At 34.7% G+C, this 22,006-nt stretch overlaps 1 protein-coding gene and 1 non-coding gene across 2 annotated transcripts in view; both read right to left on the bottom strand.

The window, feature by feature from the left end:
- Positions 1 to 22,006, bottom strand: part of dnr1 (defense repressor 1) — a 65,819-nt gene that overhangs the window by 5,514 nt on the left and 38,299 nt on the right. Inside the window, exons 2-3 of the mRNA XM_068768797.1 lie at positions 7,493 to 8,253; positions 1,221 to 1,437 (exon numbers count right to left, since the gene is read on the bottom strand). Coding sequence (XP_068624898.1) covers positions 1,221 to 1,437; positions 7,493 to 8,253 — 978 coding nt within the window. The remainder of the gene's footprint in view (positions 1 to 1,220; positions 1,438 to 7,492; positions 8,254 to 22,006) is intronic.
- TRNAR-ACG (transfer RNA arginine (anticodon ACG)) lies at positions 14,424 to 14,496 on the bottom strand. Its single transcript has one exon. It is a non-coding gene; the product is annotated as a tRNA-Arg (tRNA).

Raw genomic sequence — 22,006 nt, 5'->3', positions numbered from 1 at the left:
GATATAACCCACCCGCTGTCACTTCAGATGTGGATTCTTTGAGCTACGTCAGTGACCTTGGACCTTCTGAGGGTCTCATTAATATCTCGCAAAGAAACGGGCATAACCTTCTCCGTTGTTTATTATAAATTAACGCAAGTTCGTCCACCTCTTCCAGTTCTATAATTGGAATATCTAATTGGCAATGTAATTCAACGGTTACGTAATGATGATGCATGGTAACGTGAATGCAGTTCTATGCCATTGGCATTGTTTCAATGCGCGGCGCTCGAATAATTTCATACGCTTTTCGTTGCACGTGTTAACATATAAAGTAACGGGTAAAAAAAATCAATTACTTGTTTATTTTTATTTAGATATATAACAGCTAACATCATAAGGAGGTGAGTACAGAAGCGATGATGGGACAAAGATATCGAGTATATTAAATGTCAGAATGCTGTCTGGTCTGGTCTCCACGGGAATTTCCAAAAAGGCCAGTTAGAGGCGGTCTGCATTTAGTTTTATCCGACGGCTTTAACTAAACTCACGTGCAACTAAATCGACTCCAACAAAATATCATTTTTTTCTGAATTACTCTAATATATTTCAGAAGACTTGAGTCAATTTAGTTGCAAGCGTGTGTAGATACTGCCCACTGCCACTGGACCATGTCTTTTACTTTCGTTTGTCAACAAATCTCCTAATTTCTAATTCGGTCTCGTGTTATAACAGGTGGCGCAAAAGTAATGTTATGTCTCCAAACAATAGGCGTGTTGACAACTTGTTCTCTATATACACATTGTGACATTACTTTTGCGCCACCTGTTATAAAACTATTCATTAAAACTCACACAAAAACCTATACATAGATTAAAAGCTATTTAAAGAAACCGACATCATATGGTTTATTATATATTTTACATGACGACTTTAAGCCGTTTTATTCAGATGGGGATGGCTAAGAGCAGCATTCCACCACGACCAGTTTACTGCGTAATATTGAGATGGAGATTGAGGAGCCAACCCCTCATATAGCTCATGGGAAGTCATTGTATGAGGTTAGCGCAAGACAGGTCGATTGGACATTGTGGAGATCTATGGAGAAGATCTAAGACTTGGTGGGTCTGTCTTCTGACATCATAATGATTATTGGACTCTTCTAACATGCTATGGTTGTACATAGCTGTTGTCCTAGTGTTATTATAGTGTGGTTGAAGTTCTAAAGTTGAGGAACTCACCTTCAAGTCCCTGATGAACTGCTCGGTGACGTCACTGCGGACGGTCTCGCAGCAGTAGAAGGCGTGCTTCTCTGTGACGGCGCGGTAAAGTGCAGCCGCCTGCCCTGACGTGGCCATCTTCACGTGCAGCGTGGCCTCGTGACCCTCGCTCGTCACGTAAGACAACTGGAACAGGCGCCGCTGGGGCTGCGCGCGGTGGATCGCCGTGTATGGGATGCTGGAAAAGGAGAAATATAGCTTTACATACAGTACATGTTTTTTTTATTATATCAGTGAAGTGTGGTTTAAATAGAACGGCGTTAAATATTACGAGGCCACGTAATAATTAAGTTATTGGAAACTAAATTTCTTTTGTGTATATATATATCTAGATATTCAATTATTATTTAAAACAGATTAATTTCTTTTCATAACAACAGTCTATTAAGCCAGTGTTTAAATTTGATTATGGATCTAGGGGCAAAAAGTATTGCAAACTTTCCCTGCGACTGTCCGTTTTATTAAAAGGTGAATGAAAATTTTAATAAAAGAATAGCATCAATGCGGTCTAATTGAACAACAACTGTACTGTTATATTTAATTAAAATCAATATCCTTCATTCGAATAGGCAAACACAAAACAAACACTTTTAAAACTTTAATCAACATAAAATGTTGGCATTGTGGTCCCTACAGGAAGCTACCACTGCCTCGGAAGGCAGTTCTGCTGAGATCCGGCGAGAAACTCAACAGTTACTCTTTACAAATATAGTTTTATTAAGAGTGCTTGACAACGATTGGTTTCCTGAGTTAGCATCAACAACATTTACTTCCCATTAACATTAGTATATTTTTTAAATATTCACTTTAAATCTCTCTAATGCCAGATCTGAAAATGATTATGAAATTCTATTGTACATACGTAAACCTTGTAATATAAAAGATTTATTTTTTGAATGCGAAAACCAGGTGTGTGCAGCTTATTTTTATTCCTTGTATATATATCTGTAGCTGCCACTTGAACCTTCATATTTTATCGGCCGCTTGCTAACCCGTCAGTCCCGACCGACGACAAAATAATCGTCTTGTTGACAGACGACGGACTTCAAGCAACAGCTGAAGTGAAACAGGAATATAACTCGTACGCAATACGACTGTGGAACTATTCCATGATATTACTCCCGCAGGTGTATAGACATGTAACTTTGTCGTTTCATATGGAACAGTCATGCGGTTTCATCCTATTATCTCTATTTTATTTAGAATAGAAAACCTGTCTCTACTTCTAAATATCATTCAATATTTGCCTTTTAATAAAATGTTAATGCTTTTCATAAGTTTTTTTTCATCGCTAAATGGCAATTATTTGACACGAGAGAGGTAGTATATAATAGTTAGGCGGTTTATTTGCATTTACCCAGACTATCAGTATGACCGTTTCGAATTGACCATCAAATGAACGTATTGACCTCTGATCGCTTTCTGTGCAAACAGGGGCAGATGATATCATACGGTTCGTACCCTCTATGAGGAAATTGTGACTCATTTCATAACATTGTAATAATCTTAATGGAAGACATTACATCTCTCTTACATCTACATAAATAGTAAGTATAAACCTTAAAATTATAATTTAAAAAAACGCCATAGTTAACTACTATGGTATTGGAATGATAAATATCTTACGCGTTTTTTGTTTCGGAAAAATATTTCTGTTTAGGATACTTCCCCTGCGAAGGAAAGAGCTACGTAAGGTTCCTGTTCACTAAGCTTCTCGAATCTAAGTGTTAGTGGCCAAACCAATTAGCACGAAGTTCGGACAGCTGCAGCGGTTTTATAACAGTAAAAGTAAAAGTAATCATAAGGTGGATGAATTATTTTTTTAACTTCTTCTGAAGATGTTAGCTACAGGTCGCTTATAACTAGTCATATTGGATTTAAGGGGAAGTGCTATATCCACGAGCTGATGTAACCCCTCAGCGGTCGTCTACGCTGGTGTGATAGACCTAGTTAACTTCGTAAACTAAAGAATTTCGCTTATATTAGAGCATGGCTGCAAAGACCGCGGCCCGCCGGTCGAATACTGGAGGGCCGCCGACAGCAAAAATAATACTCTCGTACATTCGAAAAATATTGAGTTCTATTCCAGAATAAAACCAAAAAAAATAAATTACAAATACTTTTGGCGGCCGGCCCGCCATCTTTTCATGATTTTCTCGAGTCGCCCCTAGTCTTAATAAGTCTGTGCAACCGTTTATTCGAGGGATCGGAAAGTAATGTCGCTTTCTTAAATTAAATTCACACGACTACATTTTTAACAAGTTAATATTTCTAATCAACAATGTATCCACCTTCTTTATCAACAACTTTTTTCCATCTAGTATACAAATTTATAATGCCTGAGCGGTGGAAGTGAATCTAATTTCTTCGCAAAATATGTCGACAAAATCAACATTACTTTCCGGTCCCCCTAATATTATCTTCGCTAATTGTTATAAACTGTTGTCTTGTAGAATAGGCCATAAGATTAAATGTGAGAGTAGAGCACTAGGACATATCACGACTTTAGTTATCGATCGGCTATAATATTTTATGACTCACATCAATAACTTCAATTAGGAACCATTTAAACATATAAAAATAACCTTCAAATTTGCGCTACGAATAGCGATGCACATTCATTTGCCGCAACATACTCGTACTATTGCAAATTTTAGATTTCCGTATTCGTATAATTTAAATTCAATAAATATTTTGACATATACATTAATATTAATTATATATCTAAAAGCTTTTAACCGGAAGGCTTGAAGGCTTTTTATGTATAGCTTATTTGTCAGCAAAAACCTTCAAAGTTTTTAGATCTATTTTCAATCACACTGAAATTCCTAGAATTCGACGGTAAAGTGGAGCGGAATGCAAGAAATGGAAACCAGACTCAGAATTAGAGAAAAGGGTAAGTCTTTCATAAGTCTAGAAAATAAAGAGAAAATTATTAGGAGTAAGTTTTTTAAGCAAAATAAATTAGTAATATAGTGCCAAATAGTAAAATAACTAAAGTGACGAAATAAGTAACCAGTGATAATTAATGTAAAAAACTGAAATTCAAGAAAGTAGATGAAGGAAGGAGATGCAAGATAGAAGATCTACGAGTGAATGGCAGATCATGTGAAGCGTAAAAGGAATTAATAAAAGATAATGTGAAGGACGAAAGATACGAATGTAGAGTAAAAATTTAAAAACTCATATTAGCCGAAAATCTAACGCTGCCCCACGCAAGGCAAGTGGTACGTGAGGTCCAGCAAAAACGTAGGTCGTTTTAAGAAAATCACACACGTACGTACAAAGTGATTACTCTGAAATATGTTACGTTTTTTTATTGCATTGCGATAGACTAGTTACTTCTGACAGGGCAGCGCAGTACACCGAGACAAATACATAATATTTATTTGAATTACGATACCGGTTTTTCAGTAATTAACTGCAAATGAACTATACTTTCATCCCTTTAAACCATGGTTGTACAGACTTATTAAGACTCGAGAAAATCTTGAACTGATGGCGGGCTGGCTGCCAGAAGTATAGGTAATTAAATTTTTTTTTGTTTTATTCTGGAATAGAATTCAATATTTTTCGAATGTACAAGAGTATTATTTTTGCTGTCAGCGGGCCACCAGTATTCGACCGGCGGGCCGCGGTTTGTGCATCCATGCTTTAAACATTTTAAACAAATAACCCCTCTGTATATACGAGGGCCAAACTGAAAGTTTTTAGAACTGGCAACTTAAAAGCATTATATTAAAAAAATAAGTTTAAATTTTGAAAATAGAACTCTTTACCAATAATATTGAGTATACATTTCATTCATTTGTCATTTGTTTTACGATTTGGCGGCAAATTGAAAATTGTCTGTGCACGTCAGAATGAATTTAAGCCGAGAAAATTTTCGTGCAATGATTTTTTATGACTTTCGATGTCATATAAGTCAACAAGAAAGTTATGATAGACTTCGATTGGCTTTTCACGATGAAGCCCCATCTCGTGCCACAGTTTACAACTGGTTTAATGAATTCAAACGTGGTCGAACTAATCTCACCGATGATTTGCGTGAGGGACGGCCTTCTACAGCGACGACTGAAGACGATATCAGTGTTGTGCGGCGTATGATAGAGACTGACAAAAGAGTGACCTATCAGCAGATTCGGACAAGTCTAGGCATAGGTATGAGTCAAGTGCACAAAATCCTCCATGAACATTTAGCGGTCAGGAAGCTTTGTGCCCGCTGGATACCGCATAATTTGACCGAGGCTCAAAAACTCCGCCGTGTTGATTGGTGCCGAGAAATGATCCAAAAATTTAACGGAGGTGACTCAAATGCTGTGTTCGACATACTAACGGGTGACGAAAGCTGGATTTACTGTTATGATCCGGAAACCAAAAGACAGTCTGCTCAGTGGGTGTTTCCTTCCGAAGAGTTGGCAACTAAAGTGAAGAGAGGTCGAAGTGTTGGAAAAAAGATGGTGGCCTCGTTCTTCGGAAAGACAGGTCATTACGCGACAGTTGTCTTAGAGGATCAGAAAACGGTTAATGCAGAGTGGTACACTAACAACTGTTTGCCACTTGTCTTGGGAAAAGTTCGAGAGAAACGACCTCGCAGCAGGATCCTCCTTCATCACGACAATGCCTCGTCGCACACCGCCAGGCAAACGATCGACTATTTGGTGACCTCAGACGTGGAATTACTGGGTCACCCGCCGTATAGCCCCGACCTCGCACCCTGCGATTTTTATTTATTCCCGAAAATAAAAGAAAAACTTCGAGGAAAACATTTTATGGACGCCGAAGAAGCAGTGGCTGCGTTTCAAAACGCCGTCGAAGAGACCCCTAAGGCCGAGTGGGCAAGGTGCTTTTCTCAATGGTTCCATCGAATGCAGCGATGTATTGATGTAAATGGACGCTATTTTGGAAAGTTATAATAAAACTAATAACTTGCTAGAATGCTTAGTTTTTGATTTTCTAAGAACTTTCAGTTTGACCCTCGTACAACAAAAAAATATTTTCTTTTTCCTTAGCAAAAATATTGGTTAGCCAAAATTTTGTCAATAGATTTATTAATTTTGTACTTTATTAACATCGTACAATGTGTACAGTTTAAGAGACAATTCGTTATCATAAAACTCAATAGCAGCGCACAATAGGTCTTTGTTCTCGCGAAACTGTATTTACCAGAGATAAGATACGTTCGATTGTCGCTCTTATAAAACTAGGTTGCTCTACCTGGTTCTACCACAAATATTAAAGATAACATTAGTAGACTGCTGCGACATATATTCATTTATAAAAACGACATATTTCAATCAACAATTTTAAATTGTTTTATTGGAAATTATCCAGTATTATAAGCTATTATCAAGTTCAAAAGCACTAAATATTTTATTATAAGTGATGTCTATATTATCAAAATTTCCCTACGAGATCGAATCAACATTTATATATATAGACATAGTTCAGAGGCTTAGCAAGTTGATGTAACCTTGGACAGACTAGTGGACTAGGTAGTCAGAAAACATTGGATGCAGACCACTCCCAATAGGCCTTATTGGAAACCTTTGGGGGATGCCAAGGTACAGTGGACAGCCTGCTGACATGTACTCTATGTATCCTTCACCCATTGAATTTTACATGGACAGGTTAATGTGACATTGGTCAAGCCACATAGCGCACATGATGGCCGCTGGGGCCTTAATTTTCTGCAGTGGAGACCACGTACCGGTAAGCGCTCCAATCGGTCTTATTGGACCTCTCAGGAGGTGATGAAAATAATGACGATGGAAGTCCATGTTTTTGATATACTATGATGTCTGGTATAAAGCATGGCTTAATACCTTTCACCTTGACATAACATCGATGCTTCAAACGCAAAACATGATTTTTAATAAAACTTTGTGGCAAAAATTAGTTCCAAAAAGTATGTTTTAAAGTATCTATAAAAATTAACGTAAACACTTCCTGAATGTGTACGAGAACCCGAAAATGTGTCTGATTAGCACTGAATAAACAATTCGACGAATAATTAACGCGGAAAACGAATACAATGGGTTATCTTGGTATGTTTGATTGCATATAAAACGATTTAGTTAATAATATATTTCCTTTTCAGTTAGCTTCCAACCGGTCAAATTAGACTTCTATGTGTTTAACAATGGACATCCTACTCTTCGAATGATGATGAATCCTGGAATAATTCTTTGACGGCTTATGTGCTGATTGGAAGTTTTATGAATATACGTTACCTTTGTTTTTCGACACCAATTTCGTGATCGCCGTAGCAAGCGGGGCGGTAGACGACGATGCCGTGTGGGCCCACGCCCACGCAGGTACTGAGCCGGCAGCCGCAGCCGCCCGCGCTATGCCCCGACGTCAGGCAGCCCACCGTCGCGCCGCCATCGATCTCCTGGTCATCTCTAGCGCGTGGCTCTTCAACTTGCTGCCGGTGGTACAGGAGGTGGCTGTACAGGTTGTGAGCGTTGTTATTCTGCGTCACCGGTTTACAGAAGAACAGCTCCTCGCCGAACGACTCCAGTTTCGATATCTCTTTAAGCAGCCTGTATTCCGCCTGGGAAGCCCGCATGCCCGCAATCTCGCAATGATACTCTATGATCTTGTCGACATGGTCGTCGGGCTTTACGCCTTGTGGGCCTATTTTATTGCACTCCTCGTATATGTGAGTCGGCGGCATGTCCGGATCACAGTCGCCCGTCTCCGCTTGAGCTATGTACGCGATTATGCGCCGCGCGACGTCTTGCTCAGCTACCACTAGTCTACCCTCGATAAGGTCCAATTTCGCGTGCAAGTAGTGCTGGTGACGTGTGGGCTCGTTGATAAGTAGATGGGGCGGCACCCAGAACTTGACGCGGAGTTCGAGGCGACCGCCGGGTATGCGGTGGGGATCTAGGGGGTTTCGCAGGTTGAGCCATCTCCCGGGGCCCGACCCGTGGCACACACGGAGTCCGAAGTAGTCCGATTCGGCACCGATTTCCAACTTCTCACATACCTGTGAAGCAATGATAATGCATTTTAATTAAAATAATTAGGTTATTAATCACAACTAAGTTTGCTGAAGTATCATTATACATATTTTATAATTCCTATACTTTTGGGATTCTTGCAAGATTTATTGTAAGCAAAATCGTGTCTATTCAATGCATAATAATAATGAAACTTTTTATTTCATGTTTAAAATTACATTTCAAAAATTATTAGTGAGTATATTTATATCATCGGTATGTAACTATCAATTCAGTGTTGAAATAATGGATGTTTAGGTAAAGGTCGTAGGTGTTCGACACATATAAATAAAAGTTTCAGCCGTAATACATTAAAAAAAAAACTTGAAACAATCACCTGACACTGATGCATTATCTTAATCTCTTTAACCTTTTTATCTATCGCATACACGACCCAGTTTCTTTGCATAAACGACTTTGTGAAAGCTACCTATCATTACGATAATTTGCATCATTTCGCTGCCGTCGTGAACAGTTTGCGATGTCAGACAAACACGCGATGTAGAACTCGGAACATACAGCCTTATAATTATGACACTATTAGGACATAGCCCTTCACTTATTGTGTACTTAGTGGAATATTGGAGGTCGACGTCGGCAATTGCAGCATATAGACGCCCATTGCAAGGCATAAGCTTGCTCCAGAGATATCTATGGGGGATATATCATAATCGCCACGCTCGGCAGGGGAGTTTGGACGATACTGACCATCCTCTGAAAACATTTTTACTTTTGTTCCTAGTATTATATTACATTACTTTATTGCATAGTGGAATAACTTAACATTTATACATACTACTGATTCATAATCATCATATAGAAATTTATGTACTTGACAACATTTTCATATTGAAGCACTCCTGATATAATTTAATAATTATCATTTCAAGTAAATAATTTTAATTATACTTGGAATTGATAATGTAGACAGTGAATAGAATAGTACAATGATAATGTAACTGCGAAACTCTGACGGCTGTGGTTAGTCCATTAATTTTTAGTGCAAGCACTTGTGACGGGAAAGTCTTTAAAAAACCTTAAGTTTTTTTTAATAAAATATCATTTACATAAGAATTTGTAGTAATTTTAAAGATAGTTGTTATTGTCGAGGATGTGGATAGTGTAGACGTATTAAATAAATGAAAATAATATTGGTAATTTAATTACAATTTTATAAGAATAGACTGACAAACTGTCAACATATAAAGTATAGAAAACAAAAACGTAAAGAGGTTTTCTATACCCTTCGTATTATTAGGTACTCAAATGATTGCTACATACGAACCAAGTGGATATTATAATAAAATAATAAACATTTTCAACTTTCTATATTTTAATTTTAATTTAAATACCTCTGCCGGCAGTCTTTATACAGTTAGAAGTTATTATCCTGTAGTATTAAGAAAGAAAAAATAAATTAATGTAACATATTTCATGTCATTACAGAGTAATTGGATATCGGTGCAAAAGCCTTAATGCTGACAAATTACCTATACCTTTTAACCTTATTGGTTAACCACGGAGCATCGTAGCTTCAAGCAGCAAACACCTCGACTTCAATATTAACATTCTGTATTTGCCAATGATTCTTCAACTTTATTCTATTTCTTATATTATTACAGCTAAAATTAGGTTCATTTCACAGCGTATCGAGATATAATAACAGCTGTGCACGACGATTTGCAACAACTGTGTTTCATAACACCTATTTAGTTACAACAAAGAGAATTATTTTAACTTATTGCGTGCTTGTGTATGTTACTTTACGAACACGGAACGCAACCTATTATCATTTTTAACAAAATCACTATAGTAATTTAGGTAAAAAATAGTTTAAATATGTGTCTGTATACACAAGTAATTATGCTAAATATTATTCTAATGACAGCACAAATATCCGGCAGAAGAGACGAATTATGTGAACGAGGCAGTCGGGGCTGACGGCGAGACATAAGGGGACGTGAGGTAATTAAGTTAATATGGTTTTTTGGCTCTATTATGCGTCGCTCGCTTTAAGGCATTCTTCTCACGATATATAAAGTTATTATAAAATGATTTCAAGTGAATAATTACGTGTATAAATAAACTAAGTGAGTAAGTAAGAGTAAGATTTAATTTCACGACACGTGCCAGCGCGAAGAGTCCGTTTACTTTGTTTACTACGGCCACTGGATCCCGAGATAAAGTGTCAATGGGCAGATTATGTTCCAAGGCTGTACTCACTAGCGCCGAGCGTACTTAAGCAAATGTCAACATGTACATATATCTTTATTATGTTAACCAAGTCAGGTTAGCTATGAACATTATGTTGAACACACTTATCTGGTAAGTACTTATACATCGAGAGCATCGGAAGCCCGAGTCATATAAAATTAATAACATGACATTCAAGATTTTTCCAAAACAGGACTATATTAAAATCAATTATAATTTTATTTATTCATATTGTTATGGTTATGACAGACTAATATATAGTGACCACTTGCGTGCGTCATGAGAAGAAATAAAAGAAGGTCTTCTATAATTGCATCCTTCAACTTGAAGCTACGAGAGGGTTCCAAACACACCCTGACCTGAAAAGAGCGTGTTATAAAGTCACTGTTCGACTTATATATGATACTGATATACTTTATTGTGGTTGCGGTATAGTATAGGTATTAAAATGCTCTACGGATTATACTTAAACAATATAAATATAAATTGGAAGAAAATGTATTTGATAGTAAAAGGCAAAATTAAAGACTTAGTAAAATTCAGTTATAAGAATTGAATTGATATTACATACCCTTTATGTTCGAAAGACAACCAGTTTAGGGCATACAAAGACGTCTAACTCGCTTCCAACTGGCCCTAATGATGATATATTAGAATATAGCCCATATACAACAGTTGAGGACCTGGGGCTGAAATGATGATCCACTACCTCATGGTTGCACAGACTTATTAGGTCTAGGGGCCACTCGGACAAATCATGAACTGTTGGCGGGCCGGCCGCCAGAAGTATAGGTAATTACATTTTTTGGTTTTATTCTGGAACAGAATTCAATATTTTTCGAATGTACAAGAATAATATTTTTGCTGTCGGCGGGCCACCAGTATTCGACCGGCGGGCCGCGGTCTGTGCATCCATGCACTATCTCATAACCACTCAAAGTGCAATGGAATGCATCCATCTCCAATGTATCGAGTCAGGGTAGAATAAATTTGATGACAATTGGCGACGACCAAAACCTTCTACGAAAGAATAATGCTACTGAAAAAAGCTGCGATGAGCTTCATCAGGCAGAAATCTCAAAGATGGGAATGGTCACAACTAGCCGTCTTCCAAACTGCATGACGGATTCTTGATGATCTGCCTATTGCACATATGTCAAGATTCCACTCGGGCGAGCGAGTTAATTCTTCTTACAAATATTATATATTACATAAGTTAGGTGTTTTAGCTGTCCCCTGTAAATTCGTTACACTATAGGAGTTACGTTTGAACTACGGTAGTTTTTTCCGGTTCGGCATATGCACTCTAATTAGAAATAGGTGTAACACCATCAAAGATTTTTCTGACAAATGGACTACATATTCACCCCTTTAAATATTTTACATCTATTACCAATGTACCTATATACAAAGTCCGGAATAACTTCAAATATCATTTGGAAAGCACTGACAATCTGGTTCATAAAATAATAACAATTTAGTTGAATTTTCCTCCTAGGAAAATAATTTTAACAAAACAGTGTCTTGAAATAAAGACCACATTATCAAAAAGTGCTCTAGTAAGATGAGAGGGAATATTACGTAAGTCTACGATGATGCATTGCAATAAAAAATAATGCGTAATAAAAAATAGAATTGTTATCGAGTAGCACAAATCCCATTAAAATATTTACACAACTAGCACTGCAAAAACAAACAGCAGCCAATGCGATCACATGTCAACGTTGGCCTGTATGCCCTATGTCCAAGAGATAGAGTTCAAAATATACTATGCAATATTATAACACGCGTGCTACTCGTGATAACGACTCATTGTTACGTAATTAACAATATTATATTGCTATTAAAATAAACAGGAGACGCATATTGAAATACGTTTATAGATTCTTTAGAACGGTACGTAAACAAGCAATATAATCCTTACGATACGTTAATAAAAGTGCGTAATTTTCTTTACATTGTGCACGGTCATTATGTTATGTAGATGACAATTTTTTTTTTTCAAAAAAAGAATTTTATTATTCAAAATTAGAATACAGAAAGAACTGAGTATAACACATGACTATGGGTCAGTGCCGCGAGAGCTGTGCAGGCTCTTTTTAACATAGAAACTAAGAGATCTGAAAGATAGTTTTAAAGAAATTCGTATTCTACCAGTTGCTTCTCAAAACATATTATTTATGCGCTTATATAATAAATCTTCCATAATACTTCTAAAAATACTACAACTAAAAACTTGCATGATATATATATATATATATATATATATATATATATATATATATATATAAATATATAAATTTATAGCATGCAAGTTTTTAATTGATCGTAATGAGTCGAATTTGGTTTCTTAACTCATTTAAATGGTTAATATTATGATGTATACATCAGACATTATAAAAATTATTTTAAAAAGAGTATAAAAAGTTTTTGACCGGCTGTCAAATCAGCGTTCCGTACCTTTTCTGTATTGGACATGACGCCAATTTAGATCAGCTTGACCAGACTGGTTTTAACCCGAGAACTAGGACCCCTCAGCATTCTATGCTGGTGTTAGTTTACTACTTCTAATGTTAAAATAATCGACTACTTAAAATTTGTAAATGTCTACGTAGTATACTAGTGGGAAAGCTACGTAAGGATGGTGATGAAAGAAAGGATTAGTAAAAAATTGAAGTCATTAAATAATTTGTGATGAAAATAGATGAATTAATAAATGACATTGCGAACGAAAAAAGATGAGAATGCTAAAAATAAAATTTGTAAAAATAGTTCCCGTGTACCCAAAACAAGAGGCCCCAAAAACAGGCCATATAAAAACATAACGATATTATTACTTAAAATATCATTGACTGTACCAGATTTTTTTTTTAGTTATTCTTTGATATTTTTTTATAATTTACAATGCAATAATAAATTACCCGAAGGTCTTTCAATTGTCATGCGATAATTATCATAAAAGTGTAAAGGCTATATAGGGAATAACAAGTTTTTCTTTGTTTCTATTTCTCAACATCGTTATTTTTCATTCGTAACAGTTTTTTACAGAAAAAGTCTTTTTTATACATAATGATTAAGAAAATTTCTCGCAAGTGTCGAAACAATGAAGTGTTATATAAAATCGTGGGACTAGAACTTCTAGAATATTCATTGACAGCATATGTATAATGTCAGTGAAGCGTTACAAACGATATAGAGTTACAAACACTGCGCATGCGCAGGCTGCCTTCTGTATTACGTCATAATGCTTGTTCTTCTTTTCAGCCGATAGATGCACCCACTACTAGGCATAGGCCTCCAACTTATATCGTCATGATGACTGGTGCTGCTCTGCCCTAATCCAATGACTTTCCGTGATCTCAACTATGTCGTATGATACGACCTTTCGGTCCAAACTGCCATCCAAAACCACCAATGATTCTAGTTTTAGCAAGTAACCTGAAATTTGTGTTCCAGAGTACATTTTGACAACCTTTTCATATGAACGTTTAATTGTCGCTTTTTTACTTAAATTTATTAGTTTCCGTTTTTAATTGTTACTAATGCTCAATAATGTCTAGTGGTAAACTGCAGGAACCAATAGTAAACAATAATTCATTTTAATATACAATCTGAATTTTGAAAACGCTTTTTCTTACAATGTATACATTAGGTTTATTTTTAATTTCTGAACAGCAAAAAGGCTAAACGTTCTTTCCTTTTAAATCATGTATATATATAAACAATCACAATGTTTACATAAGTTTACCGCCTATCTCATTCTTTCTTGACAGTGTAAGATGAACAGTCTGTGCAAAGTAAATCGTTCCGTTAAAATACCTTTTCCAACCATATATTAATAAATCTACTAAACTGAAGTAATATATTTGAATAAAAAATTAAAATCAATGACTTAATTATTTTTATACAAGATTTAAAATATGAAAAAAATTTAAAAAGTATTCGACCCTGCCAGGATTCGAACCTGGAATCTTCTGATCCGTAGTCAGACGCGTTATCCATTGCGCCACAGGGCCGATGACAAAAACTTTTAAATTTTTCTTCATGTATTCTTTTCTATTATTCCTTCTCATTGTTAAACAATTTAAAAATAAATTATACGATTATTCATAAAAATAAATAAGACATCTAATTTTATTTCGCACGAAATGCCAAAAGATTACATTTAATGCGTCATCAATTACTGTCAGTGGCTAAAATTGACCATGAGGTCGCAAATTGCTTTACGCAAAAAAAACACGTCTGCTTTATAAAGGCAACAGTTATTTAGCTCCGCGTGATTATGGCGATGTTTTATAGGTTACCGCACACGGCCACGCGGTTCACAAGGGGACTTCGGAGATATTATACAGGGATGGATTTGTCATAGGGGCGAAAGTATATATTATTTGCAATACATTAACGTTTAGTACAAGCTATCTAAAAATCAATGATTGTCGAAGTAATAGATAACCTTATGACAATACAGTAATAAAAAAAACATTTCCAAAATTCGTATTACTTTATATTAAAACTAGCTGATCCCGCAAACGTTGTTTTGCAAAAAAAATATTTTTAATTTTCAATTTAAAAATAAGGGTTGATCGTAGAGGGGTGAAAATTTAGGGTATCAAAAAAAAAATTTCGTAAAAAAAAAAAAAAAAAGAAGTTATCGGTCTGTGCGTTTTTATACAAAAAATAAATTAACGTAACATATTAAATTGATCGCAATATATACAGGTTGATAGAAAATAGGTCTAAAAGCCTTATGGATTTATAATAAACAATGGTTATGTATATAGGACTAATAATCGGGAAAAGTCTGAGTAGGTGTTGAAAGATCTGTACCGTGAAGCCGTCACCTAGGCAAGAGTCTTGTTTGCAGGACCCGTGTCCGCTTAGCATTTGTTATTATTTTGTTTTGTCTTTAGTATCTATACGAGACGTAGCATGTGTATGTACTAGAGAGTAAATAAAATGACTCACTTCAATTGTAAAGGAAAAAAAAATATGAGGAAACATTTCGAATTTATAACAAATGTTACAGCCAACAAAAAAAGAAACGAATGTCGAAAACGTAACTATAAACCTGTTTAAGACGTTAATTGTCATGTTTAAAAATTAACAAAAAATATGAGTGCGTTTATTATCTATATACAGAGTGGTTGGTTATAGGTTTAAAAACTTTAAAGTGATAAATGTATAGTTCATTTATTAGCATTTCTGCTCCTATTTAAAATCACATAACAACATGAAGTTATCATATTAAATATGTTACATATTTTTTTTCTATTGGAATACGATAGGCCAACAACGTAGATTGTTAAGATCTATATTCAAAAGACAGCATCCGTGCATATGTTTTTAAATTTACGTTTAATTTTTTAAAGTAATTTTGTTAACGTTTTTGCCTTTTCCAGTGTTTACAAGCTATTTATCAACTTAAATCTTAAACTACTTAAAACTTATTCGAAGTCAATAGATTATATTTAATTTTTTTTTTAAATCATTGGTGTCTTGTTTGTTTTTAACGACGCCTTAACAGTATCGTTCGTAAATAGTAAACAATTACTAATTTTGAAAACTTACTATACTACTTGCTATGTACTATATATTTATTAACAAGAAATGAGCTATATATTCAGATTTAACACCTGTAACCAATCAGGCTGTATATGAAACAAAATGGCATTACTTAAATCATTCGTAAGTCATGAACGGCTGGACCAATATTTATGTTTTGGGTTTATATTCGTTAGGAATACAATAGTGTATTAAAATAGGATAGTCGGTAGCTACATAAAAAGTTTATGCCTTTATACGTCTGACCAACCATCTCCAAAGATTTAAATTTCGAACATCGAGTATTTACAACCTTCACTCTTGAAAGAAAACAGATGTCATAATAGGAGATAATTAAAAATAATAAACTTATTGCTGCAAATTAATTTTCTTACGTAATAATTACGTACATAATGTAGTACATTATGTACGTAATAATTAATAATTTTAATGTGATTGTATCAACTTTTTCATCATCTAATATTACTCTTAAAACACAACGTTTACATAGAGAACATGCGCATACATTTCTTAAATTAAATATTCATTTTGGGTACACGCGTTAGTTTTATCTAAGATAAAACATTTAGCAAACACTAACTAACTCTTGACAAACTTCGAGAATTTTCTCCTTTATGAAAATACATTTGGGCATTGAAATTGGCAAAATTAAAAACTGTATCAGCCCTAAATATTCAAGTTTTGCGTATTGTATTATATATATATATATACCAGCTGATCCCGCAAACGTTGCTTTGCAAAAAAAAATAAAGTATTTAATTAACAAATAAAAAATAAGGGTTGATCGTAGAGGGGTGAAAATTTAGGGTTGTATGTATTTTTGTATGCTGTATCATAAAAAAATAAAAACAAAAAATGTATAAAAAATTAAATAAAAAATTTAGGGGTGGACCACCCTTATCACGCAAGTGTGTGCATGTATGGATTAAAGATAAATTATTTAAAAGATTTTATTTACTCTTTTTATTTACTTTACTTATCTTATTTGTCACTTTTGTTTTCTTGACGTTTTAACCGTAAAGTCGATGTAATGTCACGAGATAAAATTAAATTATTGTTATGCTGCTAAGAATAAAATAAAGATTTCTGTTTGGGACCGCCTTTATTGTTTAACAATTCCGTACACACACACACACGTGTGTGTATGGTTGTGTGTGTGTGTGCCCGTTCAGGATACTAGTTACAATTTGTAACTTTTCTTTGAAAGAGCTTAAAAGTGTTTGATGTGCTTGGGGGGCATTGTTACCAGACCACTGACAATTTTTATACCATACAAGAATGAGTATATTGATGCAATTAAACTAGTATATAATATATCTCTTACATATATATAAGGCCAATATAGATAGATAGGTTTACCCGGTAATCTTGCAGCAGGGCAACCATCGATTTTCTAGGTAATGAACTGATACAAAAGATCATTATAAAAAAGGTTTAAAATAAGACAAGGCGTGTTCAAAAGATCGAGCATGCGACAACACACGTGAGCCCACAGTTCAACGACCGTCAAGTGTTCCTACAGACTGGTCCAGTGGGAAGCAAGAACTTGAGTGCGTAATGAATAAACGATTATGGGCACCGCTGTGGCTTCTGTGTCGTTACCCTGGAGACTTCAACTTCAAGTTTTGGATCGAAACGTTCTTCAGTTTATGGGACATGAAGACTCTCATAGTTGGTGCAAAAATTACAAATTTCCACATATGTACTGACTCATCATGATATCTCTATAACTAACAGACTTATATATTTAGAATTTGGTAGCAACAGTCCTTTTACCGATTGGATATCAACTAAGAAATTATTTTACCAAATTCCAGTCATAGGGGAGGTTAAGGTAGCTTCCATTAAAAAATATATATTTCCAAACTATAGCCTTATAGGTATATCTTATAAAACTTGTTCTGAATATTTTTAGAACGCTGTAATGTCAAGAATGATTTTTAATGATATCAAACTCACAAAAGGCCGTGCGAGAAGCAAAAAGGACAACAGCTAGTTAAATATATGTAAATAATTGTACTAAATATATGAAAATCAAGATTAGCACTAGCAATAAAATACAATTTATACCTTTTTTCTGTGAATTCAATAATTCTTTGTAGGCAATCGTATTCAATTTTGGAATAAATACCTTTGAATACTCTCGCGATATGTTTAAAAAACTAATCAAGGAACAGTACTAGTAAATATAATCCGTCTAAACTAGTAAAGGATTTAAAACAAATAGAGAATGAATTGATTTTACTCACACTATTAAGTTATATTTTTAAAAACGATAACCAAAACTTCGAAAAGCTTTAAATTGTGGGAAGAAGTAGCGGAACAACAGGCTTTAGCAACAATTCTATTTGGGATGATCAGGCGTTGTTTTCTACAAGTTTTTAATCATCCTTGACAACAAATACAATTTTTTTTTGCTAAATCCAGGAGCAAAGGAGTATTATTACATCAGACAAACAAACTACCTGCTCTACACGTGATATATAAATCATAAATTAAAATGACCTTGTTATTGACTAACCTTAACCGGTTATCCAATTTGCAAATATAAATTCTAATGAACGTGTATCTTAAAACTTATATTCACGAGAAAACATTATTTTGTAATAAAAATATAAAAACACCATGGAGGATATGATGAATCTGTGAATGCGTAGTTAGAAAAACATCGTGCGTTCTTGATTGGGTAACCATTTCTCCGTTCATCGTAATGTGTTTCTGATTAGATTTTAATGTTTTGTTATATATAATCTGTCATTTGGAGTTTCTTTTTACATATAAAGTGATGAAATATTGCAATTGCAACTTTTTCATTAGATTAAGTCTGAATTTCCGGAACGTTTTGACGAAATTTCTTACAACTGTGACTGCTTGAATGAAAACACAAGCCGAGGTATCTTTTATCTTTTTATCTTTTACCCTTGCGCCCATCTATTACATAAAGCAATCGACTAATTTTTTTAGAGCTCGTAAATTTCTGTCCAAAACAAGATAGGGGATCTTGTTTTGGACAGGAATTTTACATTTTTAATATGCTGTTTATTTCTCTATTTTATAATCGTTTTCACATCTTTGTCACAGCAATATTTGAAAAGAATTAAATTATTTCTAGTATTTTTTATATATTTAATTTTGGTACTGTTTCTTTTAATCAGGTCCTGAACTATGACCGTGCAGTATTTGAGAAACTCAGGCCTATTTTTATGGACATTTATTAGTGAGGTGATAATGTCCTCGCTAATCTGTTTTGTCAGGACCTTGTAATCGCATTGGGGTACTTCGAATGCAGGACAATTGACCACCAAGTACATCACAAACAAACGACTATTGGGACTTACCAAACTTGTGGAATATTTAATGGAACTTTTGCCGAAGGACAATAGAGTACAAATAACATCGCAAACCATTGAACAGAAGTTACTATTCTAAACCAAGGTGAGATTAAATAGTTTGTGAGAATGTATGACAGCAATAAAGTAGACGTCCGGACATACAGGCTATATTTGCTATCAAATCCACCTTAGATAAGAACAACAATAACAGTGTTATTATTAGAAATGTTAAACGATTTATTGGAAAACACTTCAACGTGTTTATGTTTACAATATCATAATGTTACATCCATGTTTAATACTATTAACGCAACGCACAAGACTGATGGTCGGATATTTAATGGAATCAGGCGTTACCTCGCAGAAGTCCATCCTAAGTAAGAAAAGGTGCGATAATTAGTCACTTCCGCACATGCAGTGGTAGTCGTGCAATAAAATGAACCGCCTGCCAGCCCGCTGATAAATGCGTATGCGGCAAACAATGCGAATCACACAACCGCCACCGTTAATTTACTCAACACGTGTTTCACCCCTCCACGGGGCATCTTCAGGAGTTATGTTACACCGATTAGTGCAAAACACAGAGTCGCATGTAGAGAGTAATGGTCGGATGATCTAAAATATTTTTATCTATATCTAGTGTTTATGTGTGTAAGAATCAAATTCAAAACACATTCCATGCCGTGTGGGGCGTATACGACGTTCGTTGCTCTTTCCGTTCAGGTCATTTGCAGTTATCATTAACAAACAAAGGATTCTTAAAAAATAAATTTTGGGGTCGAATATAGATAAGTTCACATACCGTATGCGCGTATGTAATACATATTAAAATTAACTTTTTCCCGCTAATTATAGCTTTGAAGTATTGAAAAAGTGTAAAGCGTACGCCTTAAACTAGTTTTTTTTTCATTTTTAAAGTAGCCTGAATGGAAAATCTTTAAAAATTGCCGCGGCACGAAATGTACTAAACAGAAATTCCGTCTCCTCATATCCTTTATAAATTGTTAATAATTTTTAATTTGATTTAATCTTTAATTTCTATATCTATGTTATTTTGAATTGTTTTACCTTTGTATATTTTGATTTGAATTTTTAATTTAAATCAAATTTTTTATAATGGAATTTACATTATATTTATGCGTTCGCCTGGCCCTTATGTCGGAAGTTCAAACATGCAACGTCAACCGAAGCGACATAAAAGCTCCCCGGAAGCCATCGAGCTTTGCTACTTTAAGAGGTCTAAAGCTAGACGTTTTATACGCCCCCCTGACACCTCAGTGAAATCTGCAAATATCATTTGGACAGCAGTGATACTTTGGTCTAAACAAAAACGCGTTGGCTATAATGGAATGTAACTTTGAATTAAAAAAAAAAGTTTTATGTTTTGAATTTCGAATATAGAATTAAATTGATGTTGGCTGGTTAACGGCTAATCTGTAAAAAAATACTTTTTTTTTTAATTTCAAAATTCGGTCACATAATTTATTTTTAAATTACCTACGTCACAACAATACGATGTCTGAAAGTATGATTTAAAGATATATAATTAAACTTCAACAAGACATGAGCGATTTATTGAACTATGTTTATATCACAACTTTCTCTTTCGAACCACTATAATTATGTTCCTCTCATTATCTTCTTATTTTTTGGTCTTTCATACGTTGGACATTTTGATTTATATATACTTAATTGCTAACCATTACATTATACAACACGTATTAGATTGATATTACACATATAGACGGCAGCGCAAAACTAGTCATCATAACGAGATATCTATGCCTTGTAGTCTTCTATTGACTGACATGATGGTTATCCATATAGCAGTTGCTATTTCAAAAACGGACTTATTTTGACGGCGTTTTAATATCACGTTTAGTGGCCGTTGCTAAAGCCTGATAATACGTTAAAGGATTTTGATAAGAGCGCGCTGAAACCTAGATTAGCAATATTTGCGTAGACGACACTATATTTGTGTATTCCATTTCATAGAGATAAGAAACGTACTACACAGGGTGATTGGTTATAGGTGTAAAAACTTTAAAAGGATGCAATTTGTAGTCTATTTGTTAGCAAAAAGGTGTTACTCATATTTACAATCACATCACATATAAAGGGATCACTCTGAAATATGTCATGCAGAAGACGGGTAACTTCTAGCAGAACTATCTGCAGTGACAAATAATAAACTATAATTATTTTTTATTAATAGTAATCCCGATTTCGAAAACGATTTTTCTTACTATATTAACATTACATTATATATTATTTATGAAACCATTGATTTTTGAAAAGGATGTACCATAAATTGACAGCATATGAGAACATTCCATCACCTGTGTAGATATTAAAACTCCTTTGTTAAAACTAAAACGATATAAAGAATTATTTACGATTGTAGAAAGTAATATTACGAAAATAACCTTTTGACTTTGTTTTTAAATATAAACGCGTTAACCTAAATAAAGCTTTCAAAAACAAAACACAAAGACTAAATCCAAGAGCGTCCTTCCACCATGTTTGCTCTGTGTCCCGCTCTATCGTATAGCTGCGTCCCTTTCACCTGTGTATCACGTACTAAACGCGTGCGCAGTGCTTGTGGGCGGGTCGACGAACGGATCGACGCTAA

The sequence above is a fragment of the Battus philenor genome, unplaced genomic scaffold (assembly GCF_028537555.1).
Source record: "Battus philenor isolate CCGP_79_NKW_IND1 unplaced genomic scaffold, ilBatPhil1.0.hap1 SCAF_27, whole genome shotgun sequence".
In the NCBI taxonomy this organism is placed as follows: Eukaryota; Metazoa; Arthropoda; class Insecta; order Lepidoptera; family Papilionidae; genus Battus; species Battus philenor.
This window is presented reverse-complemented; position numbering and strand designations above follow the sequence as displayed.